The 14,113-nt window shown below is 35.6% G+C and overlaps 1 protein-coding gene across 1 annotated transcript; it reads right to left on the reverse strand.

The window, feature by feature from the left end:
- Window positions 1-541: 541 nt before the first annotated feature.
- On the reverse strand, window positions 542-12,733 carry LOC131002853 (probable polyribonucleotide nucleotidyltransferase 1, chloroplastic). Its single transcript, XM_057929332.1, has 25 exons — window positions 12,301-12,733; window positions 11,813-11,881; window positions 11,482-11,588; window positions 11,351-11,393; window positions 11,140-11,223; window positions 10,248-10,312; window positions 9,988-10,144; window positions 8,792-8,848; window positions 8,370-8,483; window positions 7,472-7,738; window positions 6,764-6,838; window positions 6,072-6,185; window positions 5,519-5,611; window positions 4,530-4,708; window positions 3,970-4,153; window positions 3,485-3,532; window positions 3,246-3,318; window positions 2,864-2,937; window positions 2,670-2,777; window positions 2,489-2,583; window positions 2,247-2,310; window positions 2,045-2,098; window positions 1,923-1,964; window positions 1,091-1,577; window positions 542-973 (listed from the first exon to the last, which is right to left on the reverse strand). Exons 1-24 carry the CDS (start codon window positions 12,628-12,630, stop codon window positions 1,167-1,169), a joined length of 2,907 nt encoding a protein of 968 aa, XP_057785315.1. The 5' UTR covers window positions 12,631-12,733; the 3' UTR covers window positions 542-973; window positions 1,091-1,166.
- Between the last annotated feature and the right edge of the window lie 1,380 nt (window positions 12,734-14,113).

Consider the following 14,113-nt stretch of genomic DNA (forward strand, 5'->3'; position numbering starts at 1 on the left):
AAAACCCCAATTTTTGGCGTAAGCAACACCATTTTGAAGCTAGGAATCCAAATGTGTACTCTTACAACTCAATCAAAGTACAATTGCCCATACTTCCTCCTTTCAATGGCATAAATAAATACTCCATAAAAATATCTAGTATAATAAAGAGAGAAATGTTTTCTAGTCTTTCCTCCCACAGAGTTTGGAGGTCCCAAAAGCACAATCGGAAATTTCTTCGTCAAGTATGGAATTACTTTTATAGCCAATCAAGAGGTAATTAAGCTTTGAAAAGATTTATATGATGCGAAACGAATATTGTGTAGTAAGATAAAGTGGCCAAGTTGGCTCACAGAAAACTCCAAATAAGCTTAGAATGAGACACAAGTTCCAAGTCTTTTGTGTGATTCTACAACATCGTAAACTTTCATACTTCCCATCTATCGAAGATCCACTCCAAATAAAAAGGGAGAGAGGAGACAGCACAATTCCGTTGCATCATATAAAGCAAATAATACACCTCCCAAGGCTTCTCCTCATGGCCGGCAGCTTCTTCGTCAAATTACGAAATCTATTGCTATTATAAAATTGTGTTGTACCTTACAAATTTAGACATCTAACTAGTTGAATTTGGTAGTAGCACTGCATCATTCCTTTGGCCAATTCATACATGTAGCATTAACAGAACCAAAACAACTTTCCCAGACATAGAAAATCAAGAACAAGGCTGCTCGACAAGTTAAAAGTGTATCCTTTGAATTACTAGCCTAACATGTCATCAACACGCTGGACAAGACAAAATTTTGCTGACAAAATAGCACTTTAGCTCAAGCAGAATGATTTTATGCAAGCACCGCACTTTTTACATGCATTTCAGGCATGCTACTTACATTCAGCAGGTGGATGTTTTCGTGCCAGAACTCGTGATTTTGAGAGAAACAAGCTGAAATTACTATCTAGTGGTCACTTGCCATCCAGAAAGCTAGCTCCATCACTGTTCACATGGAGAAAACTAGATGTATAAAAACTAAGATGATAGGATATAGGAACCACAGTAATCAATGGAAATAACAATTGAAAGATTATCAACCACGGAATGCATGGTGCATACCTTTTTTTCCGCAAGTGACAACATCCATCTCCAAATCTCATGTATAATAAGGTCTTGTTTCTGACATGGTGTTTTTTCATCCAACTTTCGCTTCTCCATTTACAACTGGACTTTCACTCGTTTTGGATTTGGTACTGGTTCTCTTGAACCTGCTTTTATTAGTTTCAGTTGCATCCTTGCCTGGGCTTATGGACTTCTTCACAAACTTATCATCCATAGGTGTTTCAGCCTCTACTGTCTTATTTTTGTCGTTGTCGTCGGTTTTAACATCAAGAGTACTATCCTCAGGAAGTTCTACATTGTCAACTTTAACATCATTCTTAGGACCAGATGACGTCTTCTTCAGTTTACCCTTCTCATCGGCTTTCTGAGTATCTGTAGTTTCTTTATTGAGGTTACCAATACGTTGCTTTGTGCTCACCTTCTCTGGGCCAGGTTCTGGAAGTAATGCACGGCGGCTCAGCCGAAGTTGTCCTTTCTCATTGATCTGTATCATATTCATGGCGGCAATGTAAGTGTAAAGAAAAAAGGCAACATTATTTTGCATTTAAGAGGTAATTTTATTTTCAAGTTCTCTTGGTTGAATACAACATATTTGGCCCCAAAAGAGGCTTCAAATATAAACCTCACCATCTAGGCAATATAGTTGTTTTGAAAAGATAATATGGTCGTATGTTGACAGAAACATATTTAGTCAAATGTCAATCTAAAAGGAGATATTAGTGATTAAATTTAAATGACAAAAACCAATTATAGATCTGCATAGACAGGTGCAGCATCAACGAAAATACATGCATTATCAACAACCAGAAAGGGAGAATATGATTCGAACCTCTATAAGCTTGACATCAACACGATCTCCAGCTTTAAAAGCCTGTGTTTTTTTATTGAAAATGGTTAATTCATCAAAAGTGTATTACATTCTAGTAGAGCACCCAAGCTTAGAATGCTTACATCTTCTGCCTTAGCAAGCCAACTTGCACTCAACTCGCTGATATGACACAGTCCCTGAAGCATCAAATAGAATAATAGATAACTACTTCAACCATTATTATGCATTATGCATAGCTAAATTGAGTCGAAAACAGGATAGAGGACTCATAGATTAATAGACTGCTGCTTGCAGTACACATGCGTTTTGAAATTTTGGAACTACCTCTCGGCCAGGTGCAATTTCAACAAAAACTCCATATGGAGCAATTGTTTTGATTTCACAGTTCCTGAATAAAAAACAATAGGAAGTGTTAGTGCAAAAAGAACACAAATTCAGATTGCAGCTTCACGCAACAAATTTGTTAGTAAATACAGCAAAACTAACCAGCAGATCCAAATAAAAGTGTACATGTGAAGAAAAGATCAATTATTAAATATATATATATACATATATCAAAAGGAAACCTGTAAATGTCGCCAATCTTGGGAACCATTGTCAGGTTACTAATAATGGCTTTAGACTTTTCCAGGCTTGACAAATCTTTAGCTGTTATTTTAACCTGTAACACTCACATGTCACACTGTAAGGTTGAAGAGACATAAGGAGTAACATATAACCACAGGAGTACATGTCTTCTCAGCTTACAATGCCATCATCTTGCGTCTCAATAGACTCAACCCCAGTTTCTTCAATGATGCTCTTCACTTTTTTCCCACCAGAACCTATGATCATGTTAACTTTATCTGGATTCACCTGCGGTATCAAAATAATGATTCTGAAAACCACATTCGCTAGTCTTAACGACTGCCAGAAAAATTGGACATCCAGAACCAACAAACCTTCATAATGTGAATAATTGGAGCATATCTTGAGAGTTTCTTTGAAGGAGGAGGAGAGCATTTTGACATCTCAACTACAAAAGCAAACAAAATCATTGAGCTCAAGTGAAACATGGAATACATAGTTCTAAATTTTCGAGCATTTATTGATTCCTTAAAAGATCCATAAAATCCACTTTATTCTACTTTTCATCCAATCCATGTCAGAGTAGCTAGTTCATGAGCACTGGCACTTGTATATTCAAGATATTTTGTAGGAGAATGATCTGGATGAAAATGAAAATGACAGCAAGAATTCATCCCAATTTGCTTTCCTTCGTAACTTTTCAGGCATGTTTGTCAGAACCCAAATTCTATGTACTTGACAATAAAGTTCAGTTACCAAGGATATGCTTCCGTCCCTCTTTTGCTTGCAGGAGAGCTTGCCGCATGACTGATAAGGTGATTCCTGTAACCTGCCCTCACACATTTACAGAGAATGATTACTGCCAGGCTTTTTGACCAATTACAAACACAAGATATGAGGTCAAGGTATTTCAGATCCACTGCAAAACTAATCACATCTAACAATTAACTGGGATTGGAAAAGCAAAGCAACCTATGAAGACTGCGGCACACTACCTTTATATCCATCTGAAATGCAGTTACACCATCATCATTTCCAGCAACCTACAGCATCAGAAAGATAGCTAAGTTAGCACCATGCTCCCAGCCTTTTTTTTAACATGCACGAGTGAAATAGCATTAGTTTTTATTTGGGTTAATTTCCATTCTTATATCATGGTTTTTGACCAAATCTGCAAATTTGACGTGTCAACTCAAAAATTGCAATGTTAATTTATGTGAGTCTTTAGGCATAATTCCAGTGGCCATCGGGGAGGAAACAACACCGTTTAACAAATGATCCTAACAAGTCATCATTTGGTCATTAGTATTATGCAGTGTGACTTGAATTGCAAAAAATTGTGCGCGTTGATTATTACATGCTGTGTTTAATTTGCATTCTGAATGCAATTAGCCCTACATTTTCCTAACTTGAGGAAAATATGAGCATATCTTTCTATAACAAATAAAAGAGATCAACTGAGATAGGATTAGCCCACAACCTTGAAATCCATATCTCCTGACGCATCTTCACCCCCTGTTATATCAGAGAGGATTAGTGGAGAACCATCTCCACCGAAATCCTCAGTGTTCAAGACCATTCCCATGGCTATTCCAGCAATTGAACTCCTAACTGGAACACCAGCATCTTGTAATGCCAAGCAACCCCCACATACTGAGGCCATGCTGTCACAAATAAGTTACTTGCATGAAGACTCAATTGCAAATTACTCACATGGGTCAGAAAGGTACAAAAGTATCCCATGAAAGATTAAATGCTTTACTCTTTTTATCCCAGACAAAAGGACATTGTAGGCATTTAGCCTGTATGGATATTTGTCTGGAAATCACTTAAATAAAAGATTAGATGTGGAGAGTACTGCAGTCCACACTTAGCAGGTGGAGGAACAAATGGGAAACTGGTCAGAATGTCAGTAGAGAAGATCCTATTATGAGACCATTCTCATATGTATTGAAGAAACCAAATGAAGAGCTCAGAGAGGATTCAAGAATGATATTCCCCTTACCAAATGCACTGCCACTAAACATGTAAATGTTGTACCTTGATGAACCATTGCTTTCTGTGATGGTGCTTTCAACACGTACGGTATAAGGAAATTCATCTTCAGAAGGTAATATTGGCTCCAGAGCTCTCTCAGCAAGCATTCCATGGCCAATTTCTCTCCTGGATGGAGCTCCTGCACGGCCAGCTTCTCCAACACATGACGGAGGAAAGGAGTACTACACAAACAACCAACAACGGAGAACATCAAAAAGATAAATCAAATGAATGCAGAAGCAAATGAACTTATATATTAGCATACTCCTGAAAACATTTATATTCAAAGGAAGAGTACCTGGGGACAAATCGTACCTGAATAACATTGCTCAAAATCTTAATACATCATAATATTTCTAGCTAGTTAAGTAAACCTCATAATGGTCTTAAGTGCAATCTTATAATTATTAAATGTTGTTTATACTTTATAAAGATAATACAATCTTTTAAAATTGATGTAAAATGTAAGGTATGTAAAAATTATCAGTTACATCATAGTTCAGTGACCAGCACTGGAGACAAGGTCAGAATATTAAACTAGTCAGCTTCAACATTGCGCATGATTACCTAGAATTAATTACGTGTGATCATTTGCCAAGATCAGCAGAAAAGAAAAATACTTCTCAATGGCTGAGATGAATATAGCTCTTGTGGAGATGATAGATGAATATAAATTTGATAGGAGCAGGATTGCATGAGAGATGAAACTAACATGTTTTTTTTATCTATAGTACTCCCTCCGTCCCATTACAAATGTCCCATTACTATTGGGCACGGAGATTAAGAAATGTGTAGAAAGTAGAGAAAGTGGGTTGGTGGAAATTATATAAATATTAGGTATAGAGAGAGAATATATTGTCAAAAAAGGAATGAGACATTTGTAATGGAACATCTCATTATGGAAAGTGGGACATTTGTAATGGGACGGAGGGAGTAATACATTATCTAATATTTTCAACTAGAAAATACATCACCAATTCGAGGAAACTCACCTGAAGATAGAATCTCTTGAACTCCTCTTCATCTACTAGGTTGTCTATTCTCTGTGCCATTTGCTTATCACCAAGGGTAGCCACAGCTAATGACTATGAAGCAAGAAATGAGAAAAATAAATAGAGCTATAGCTTTGTGTAGTGGATCGAACTCAAGTAATATTTAAAATACCACATTCACTATTATTCTATAGGAAAATTTGTACATATTCAAAGGCATATTTCTAAACATTTTGTTTTTTATTGTTTTGGCACCATATGGGATCCATCGTGCTTGTATATTAGGTTACTGTTGATTTCTATGTTTGTCCTTCCATAATGTTTTCAATTACATGCATCAAAGGGGGAACACTAAGAGATAGACAATATTGTACGATGAAAATTCTTTAAAGAAGCTATCAAGACTCAACCTAAAAGGCTAAAATTCAGACTCTTAAGAAGAGAATACATTCAGGGTCTAATGTTACATATACAAATAGCCTACTCAAAAAATAATGTGAAATATGCAAAAGGAGCAATATTTTAGTCTCTCCACCAAACAAAAGATCCAGACCTGGGTTTCGCCTCGCGTAAAAAGAGCACTTCCATGTGCCCGAGGAAGTAATCCACAGCATGAATTAATCGATCGTAACTCCTCAGGTTTCCTGCCGTCGCTTCTTCTTCCACCCTGATAAATCAAGCATAATAACACAGCAGAAGCTTAGACCAGGTCAGCATCAGAAAACTAGTTAGGGGATCAGGTGAGAGACTCTTGGTGGGTCTCATATCATAAGGATTTAGGGCTTTCTATATGTCAAAACTTTTAGGGGCTGAAGTTGCATAATTAGCTAGAATGCTTTCATGATTCTGGGGACAACATGCCCTTTGAGCAGCTTCATTTCCTCTAGTTATATATTTCTGTTTCTTATCAGAAAAGAAAAAGGGGGGGAAATGATAGGTTCACCTTGTGTTGCAAATTGACATCCAGTACCTATATATGTTGTCACTACTCAAAGATAATGCAAAATTTATTGTACGCATTACCGCAAATCAGATTCAGATAAAAACAAGAAATCGTACAAGGACAAACTTAAACCCCTTTATTTGATTAATTAGGAGCTTGTCATCTACTAAACAACAGGGTTCATAGTAATGGTGAACAAATGATTAGCTTGTTAAACAAAAAATGCAACATCTCATATAAACTGCAAGTGAGATGGCACCATGATTACTATTTCAGGTCGTTTATTGAAATATGAAACATACCTCCACAATACGTCTTCGTAAGAATTTCGACGAAACATCTTTGAAAACCAGCTTCACATCTACCTCCGAGTATAGCTATAAGAAGATCATACATCAAATATTGTCTTTGATTAAATACCAATAAAATCAACAAGATCTTATCAGACAGTAATTGTAAATCTGAGAACCAATTTCAAGTTCCACTAGTCAGTTATATGAACTTACTGAAAAATTATATTCATGCAAGCCCCGGTTTAATGACAAAATACTAAGCATGTCTGCATATATAAGCTAAGAGCACAGATAGAATCTTTCCAAGCAATGAGTTTTGAGTATTATTTAAAGTTTTGCTGACGGGTTACACTAAAGATCTTTCTTTAACTTAACATCTAATTATCTCTAGCTATGGATTAGTAGTTAGAAGTAGCATACATCAACGATATGTCACTAGAGTTGCAAATCTAGTGCAACAGTGGATGCAAATATCAGACAGAATCCAGGGTGAAGGTACCATTTTATCATTGAGAGCATTTCACCAATTCAATATTCTTTATTACACACACGAAATGAAGGAGAAAAGAAGCCTAGATATTCGCAGGCATTGCCCTACACCTCTTGCATGCCCATGTCAACCAAGAAAAAGGATGAGTTTTGCATAATTTCAGACAATCACATCTTCAAGTCTACAAAGAAAATATTAATCATGTTTCTCCAAGGACCAAGAGTTACCATAGGGACGGGTTTCTTTGCAACAGGCTTGATACGGACATCCCCTTCATCAACTTCACCATCAACTACAACCTCCTCATCCTCATCTTCAACCTCAATTAGGTCAGGCAACAACACTTCAGAAGTAAGGGAAGCTTCAGTCTTACTAACAAAACCCTCTTCTGTAAGTATGTTCAAGACTTTTGCCTCCAAAGATGATAATGCCTTTCTTCTTGGAATTTTCTCCTTAATTTGTAGTGCCTCAACTAATTCATCACCTGCAATTTCCTGAATATTATCAAACATCACTGTCATGAACTAAGAGGATGCTTATATCACAGAAATGAAGACAACAAACTACATAAGTGAGTACACTTTGTCATCCAGAACATCACAAATATGGCAGTTAAAATTGCCCCAAAATTGTCAAAGTGCTTATGTTTTGTCGACAGCGTACTTGTAAATTTCTATATAAATATTTGTTCATATAGTTTACATTAAAACTTGGACAAAAATTCAAAACTACTTCACCGTGGACAGCATCTTCCAGACCAGTGGCCTAAGATTTCATCTTACAAAACATTATTGCTCCGATCTTTTGAATTGCCAATTAAAATTTTCTAAACCTAAATTTCTTGGTCTTGGTATGTCTCAGAAACTCTCTGCTATTTAGAGGAAGGATTTAAGAAAAAAAGTAATCCTCGTTTTTTCATCAACAGCCCAACCAAATAAAAATCAAGTACGTATTGGCGGAGATTTACAGTATAAGAACCTCATCTAGCAGAAAACAAAAGGAGAAAACATCCTCCACTCAAGGAAAATGTTTCCTCTACCACAGCGAAAAGATAAGAACAAGAAAGCAATACAAAAGGAACACTATAAGATACGGGACAAAAGAAAAAGGGAATTGATAACATACTTCAACATGCTTATATAGCTCTGGAGGGGGCAATTTGATCGCGTCCACCAATTTTGGTTTTCCACACTTCTTCACTAAGGATTCCACCGCCATGCATATAGCTCGGACAGCATTCTGCCATAGCAAACAATAAACACATTCTCACTTGCATAGATCTTACTATCACTGGTTTTAACTGCCGCATGGTGTCATGTTGAAGTCACATATAATCGTGAAGCTTGCAATAATTGAGACGTGGCAAACAATCTCATTATTCAGTCAAAATTTCCAATAGAAAAGTAAGAGGAATTATAGTGATGTCACAATTTATTTATTTTAAAAAACTAATTATGAATTTTGTTAAACATCCTACAGCCTCAAAACAAAATCATGTTCTTGGAGGAAACCAACTCAAAGATATGACATGAAAGATATGTAAGCACCTGCCCAACTTCAATAGCTTCCAATAACTTCTCTTCAGGAAGGAAATCGCAGTATCCCTATAGTGATCCATTCCGTCAGAAAAAAGAATATGATCAGAAAATTTCCCATGCAAAGCTGATGACTAGATGTTAAGTGCATTCCTCCAATCATCAAGACAAGAACAGAACTATAGTATAGTAATAAACTAGTACATTCGCCCCGTGCGATCCACGGCGAACATAGTTTTGCATCAAAATTAAATGATGTAGTGTGTATCGGTTAAGCGATTAAGTTTTAATATCTAAAACCGAAGGTCTTGGGTTCGAGCTCTTGTTGTGCGGCCTTTAAATTTTTTTATTTAATCATGTTAATTTATCAAAAATAAATAAATTAAATGATGTATCAAATAAATAAAAAATAAATATTAAATATAATTAGAAGGAGTAGTAAATATAAATTATTTTTTCTTAAAAATAAAATAATCTACATCAATTAATCAGTAAAGATCCTTAATTTTATTTTATAATTTTGAAAAGTATCGTTTTTAATTTTTCATCTATTTGATGAAAAACTTTATTTTCTTCCCTAAAATTATAGAATAAACACATCATTCAAATTAAAAGAAACGAAGAAATAATAAAAAAAGAGTTTTCACATCACAATATATATTTTTAAAACATGAGCTAATCTTGCATAAATTTATTTTTTCTATGTTAGCTCATTACCTATGTCATTTTATTAGAAAAGCTTCGATTGATAAGTCGGAAAATAAATTATATTATTAGAATTTATTAGAATACTAATAAAAGAGTTGAATAATTATTTGATACCAAATCAAAGATATTGCATTTATCTTTAATTTAAGATATATATATATATATATAGAATATTTTATATAAATAAAATTTGATTTTTAAAAAAAATATCAAAATATGAAAAAGAAAATATGAGAGAGAGTATAGAAAATTGAAGAATGCATATGATGAAAAAGAGGAGAGATAAAATATATGAGATTTGTTGAGTTTTATAAATACCCTTTGATTGATTCTTTAATTACAATTTTGCCACAAACTGTGTTTTCATATAATAAATAGATATCATACACAAATTATTTAACAGTGCGGCCAACAACTCCTGAATTATATGTACAGGCTTACAGCAAATCATTTATGTAGCAATGAACTATCAGAGATGGATAGAGGAATCAGTAATATACCTCAATCATCAATACCGCACTATCTGTCCCTGCCAGCAACAAATCCAGTTTAGACTCCTCCATCTCCTTGGTAGTTGGATTCACAACAAACTTATCACCAATAAGGCCAATCCGGACACCAGCAATAACTCCAGAACTTGGCACTTCTGAGAGAGCTCTATTGTATCCAATGACATGCATAAGCATATATGTGTCATAGTTAGATCTCAAATGGATAACTTACATAAACCACTGTAAAGGAACCAAAAAAATAAACATACACTGCAATCCCAGCTGCTGTCACCGCCAAAGAATCTGGAGGATGCAAACCATCATAACTCAGGACCTGCCTCATGGGATGACAGAAGTTCAAAAGACAAACTATGAATTCATTGTTGCAAACCTCAAGTTGGCTTGGCCTGAGTAAGGCAAGCGAACTGAGATGACAGAAAAAGATGCATAAATTTGGTCTCACAAGTAACTTAAAATCACATGATTCATATTGATACAGAAGTCAGAATCAACTGAAGATAAAGATCAATATTAAATTATTTCCCAAAGTATAAACTCGCAACATGCCAACATCTACATCTCAAAATGATACAGATTCCAGATTCCCCCAAACTTCAAGTCCATCCAAAAATATTTCAGATCCATCCAATACCTGACTCCAGTAAACAAATTTCTAAAATTCTCAATTACCATTTGAGGACTGTAAGTAAGCAAAATATCACCAACAACTTTGCCGAACTTCCAAAACCATTATTTATGCTCAGATATATTTATATGTAAAATTAGTTAAATTGGAGCACAAGTTTTGAATTTGAAAGGGCTTACTTGCCAAATATCACCAACTTCACTGAACTCCCAAAACCATTCTTTATGCACTGATACTTTTAAATTTAACATTAATTAAATTGGAGCACAATATGGAGTTGAATGGTCTCTATTGAAACGTTTCAAAAGTTGTGTCTAAATTGTAAATTCACTGAAAGGTCGTGCATTATTTGGCAATTAACCCATTTGAAAGCTTTATGAAGTGGTCCAGTTTAGAGGAGATACAAAGAGTGCAAGAAATATAACAAAATGAAAAGCATTTGCAAATTATTAAACCGTCCAAATGCAATAGTCAAGCACACATTGTACATTAAAAAGTCCTTAGCAAGGTCATACCCAAGATAGTATCTGGGTTTCATGATAAAATCCCTTTGGCATAGTTGGCCGTAGAGGTCTATCTATTAATCTACAAATGAGAACCTGAAAGAAGAAATTGCTAACAAATTTAGTTGGTCAACCAAAATACAGAAATTGTGAGACACAGCATCCAAAGTTCTATAAAATTAAAGCAAAAGTTCCTCAACATCAAATACAATGGGAATAATACCTCATGATCCTTTGTCCTTCCCTCTCTCTTGAAAAATCCACCACTGCTCAATGGAAGGACAACAGAAAATTAGGTTTCCTCATCAAGTTACGAGTTAATGAGAAGGAAACAGCTAAACTTTTAAACTTTACCTAGTACGACCAGCTGCTGAGAATCGTTCTTGATAATGTACAGAAAGAGGAAAGAAATCAGTAGGCTCGCTGGGATCATCATTGAAACAAACAGTTGTGTAGATAACCTACAAGAATTTATCAGACCATATTATTCATAAACATTAAAACCAAATTCAACTAATCATCACTACATTAAAGTTCTAGTCACAAATAGTGACCACAAAACACATGGATAAACATAAACGATGATTTTTCTCATAATCAATTATGTCAGTTGTTCAGGGAAACTAAGAGAAATAACTGGGTCAAGTTGAAATAGAACAATTTTATCTTTAAGTTTACTACTTACAGTTTCTCCATCTGTAACAGTAACGGCAGCACTAGCCTGTCTCCCAATGTGACCTGTCTCAACGAGTATCTGTGAATATTCAGAAGATCACACACTCAGCTGTGGGTTTGGTCATAAAATGCAGAAAGACCAAGACCACAAAGCAAAAGAAGATGGGCTGTGGAGAAAAATGTCAGGCCAATTCGCGTAATGAAAGACTGGAAACAAGATCATCTAAATACCATTTTACGATTATAGCATTACGCTCCATTTCAAAGCGTGAAAAAAATTACTCGTCTTCTAAGTACCTTTCCAAGATACAGCTAATGAACAGCCACCATTTTAGCATCCCAAAATACCGTCATCACAAACGAAATTCAATTGAAAATAATAGGCTAAGCCTGCCTCCGGCGAAATTCGAAATAGCCACCTTGCCTCCATTACCAATCAATTTCCCAAGAAACAAACTTCTAAACTATAATAACAAATTTAAGAACCGAAGCACTTACATGACGATCACCAACGGGAATTTTAATTGAGTAGGGAGCAAAAGACTGCTGCGGAGCATCCACGCTCTGAATGCCTGGCTCTGCTGCTAAACAAGCTCCAATAGTAAACCTATTGCACAAGTTACCGCTGTTTCTACTTTTGTTTTTTCTCGTTTTCGGAGTCCGGTGAACAGCATTTGATGGCTGAATTGATGAAATGTGAATTTTTTTCGACCGAGGAAAGCAATTAATCGCCGAAAAATTAGAAATTATTTTGAATTTCTTGGAACTCGAAGCTCTGAGTTTCGAAAGAGGGACGTGGAAGCTATAATTAGGGTTGGCTGCCAGCATTGCCGCTTCTTCTCCTTCACCTTCACTGTCACTATGTGTGAAGTGTGTGTATTATTTGCAGGCTTATCCACTTTATTTTTGCGAATGAGAAAAAAAAAAAAAAAAAAAAAAAAAAGGGAGTAATACTATTACTAGAAATTAACGTTGCGTTAAAATTCAATTATAAATCTTTGGGCACTCTGCCAGCCCAATATTCTAGTGGGCTTCCCAGTGAAAACCTTAGGCCCAAAAACATATGTTGAATAGGCCGATTAGTGATATGAATTTAATTGACACACTCACATTAATATATTTGAAAATATTATTTTATCTAGTAATTAGGCTTTAACTCGCGGTTGAGATTTAGGGGTGTATTCGTTCATGATTATAATAGATTTCTGCATATTTTAAAATTTGGGTGTATTCGTTCAAGACTTTTAAAAGTCTATGAAAATCTAAAGGTATTCGTTCAAGACTTTTAAAATTCTATAAAACTCCTGAGGTATTCGTTTCAGACTTTTAAAAATTTATGAAAATCTAGAGGTATTTAAAAATCTATGGATTTTAAAATTGGACTGATTTTAATTGATTTCATTCAAAAAATACACATGAACAAATCCGACCTCCGACCACAAGAATTCAAAAGATTTCATATTTCAGCGTCGGCTGGGTTCCAGAGGTCGTGGCTCGAAGAAGCCAGCGACCGCTGGCACCCAGCGATCATTGGAGGAGAGCAGCGGCGGTAGAGGAAACAGAAAATCCAGAATAATCAAATTTATATCACCTTCAAAACAAAAACCAGTGATTTCATAACGCTCCATGAATTTAAACTAATGGAAACAGAAAATCCAAAACAATCAAGTCAGCAATAGCGGAAAACCCAATGCACAGAGTCGTGGGGTTGACGACTTACAGTGAATGTGAAGGTAAAGCATTGGGAATTTTGGAAGAGAGATGAACAAGAATATGACGAGTGAAGACTGCAGTATGGTGAGAGGGCAGCGGTCGCTGGAACGGGGAGCCACGGCCGCTGGAACGGGACTTTCTACACTATTAATTTCATTTTGTGACTTTCTACACTATTAATTTCAAGCCCTAATTTTATTTCGTGACTTTCTACACTATTAATTTCATTTTGAAACTACCTCTAGGACTATTACTTTATTATTGACTTCGTATTTATTAGACTGTTGGATTGATCTTTGATTTAGCGTTTGAACTTGAATTTTGATCGTTGTGCTTGTTTGTCTGCTGTTTATTTATTATTTATTCGTCACAGGTTTTATGGATAATCGATGAAATAGAAAGAATATTTTTAATTTTTTTTGTGAAATGCGGGACAAAATACCCTCCCGCGGGACCAAAAACCCGCAAAATTACAATAAAAAAAATATTGTGGGACTGTGAGGGTACCCTCATACCCGCCGCGGGTATCCGCTGCGGGTATTCGGGTACCCGCAGCATGCAGGAGGTCGGGTGAGGGTGGGGTTTTGGGCGATTTTTG

This window comes from Salvia miltiorrhiza, unplaced genomic scaffold (genome assembly GCF_028751815.1).
Source record: "Salvia miltiorrhiza cultivar Shanhuang (shh) unplaced genomic scaffold, IMPLAD_Smil_shh fragScaff_scaffold_23_2, whole genome shotgun sequence".
NCBI lineage: Eukaryota > Viridiplantae > Streptophyta > Magnoliopsida > Lamiales > Lamiaceae > Salvia > Salvia miltiorrhiza.

Bases quoted from the DNA above. Each gene is read 5' to 3' on its own strand.
- LOC131002853 (XM_057929332.1), bottom strand. From the start codon at position 12,630: ATGCTGGCAGCCAACCCTAATTATAGCTTCCACGTCCCTCTTTCGAAA. The intron at 4,709-5,518 runs GTGAGTTTCCTC...TTGTTTGTGTAG, and splicing joins TCAAGAGATTCTATCTTCAG to TACTCCTTTCCTCCGTCATG. The intron at 2,311-2,488 runs GTTTCCTTTTGA...TTTTTTATTCAG, and splicing joins AAGATTGGCGACATTTACAG to GAACTGTGAAATCAAAACAA.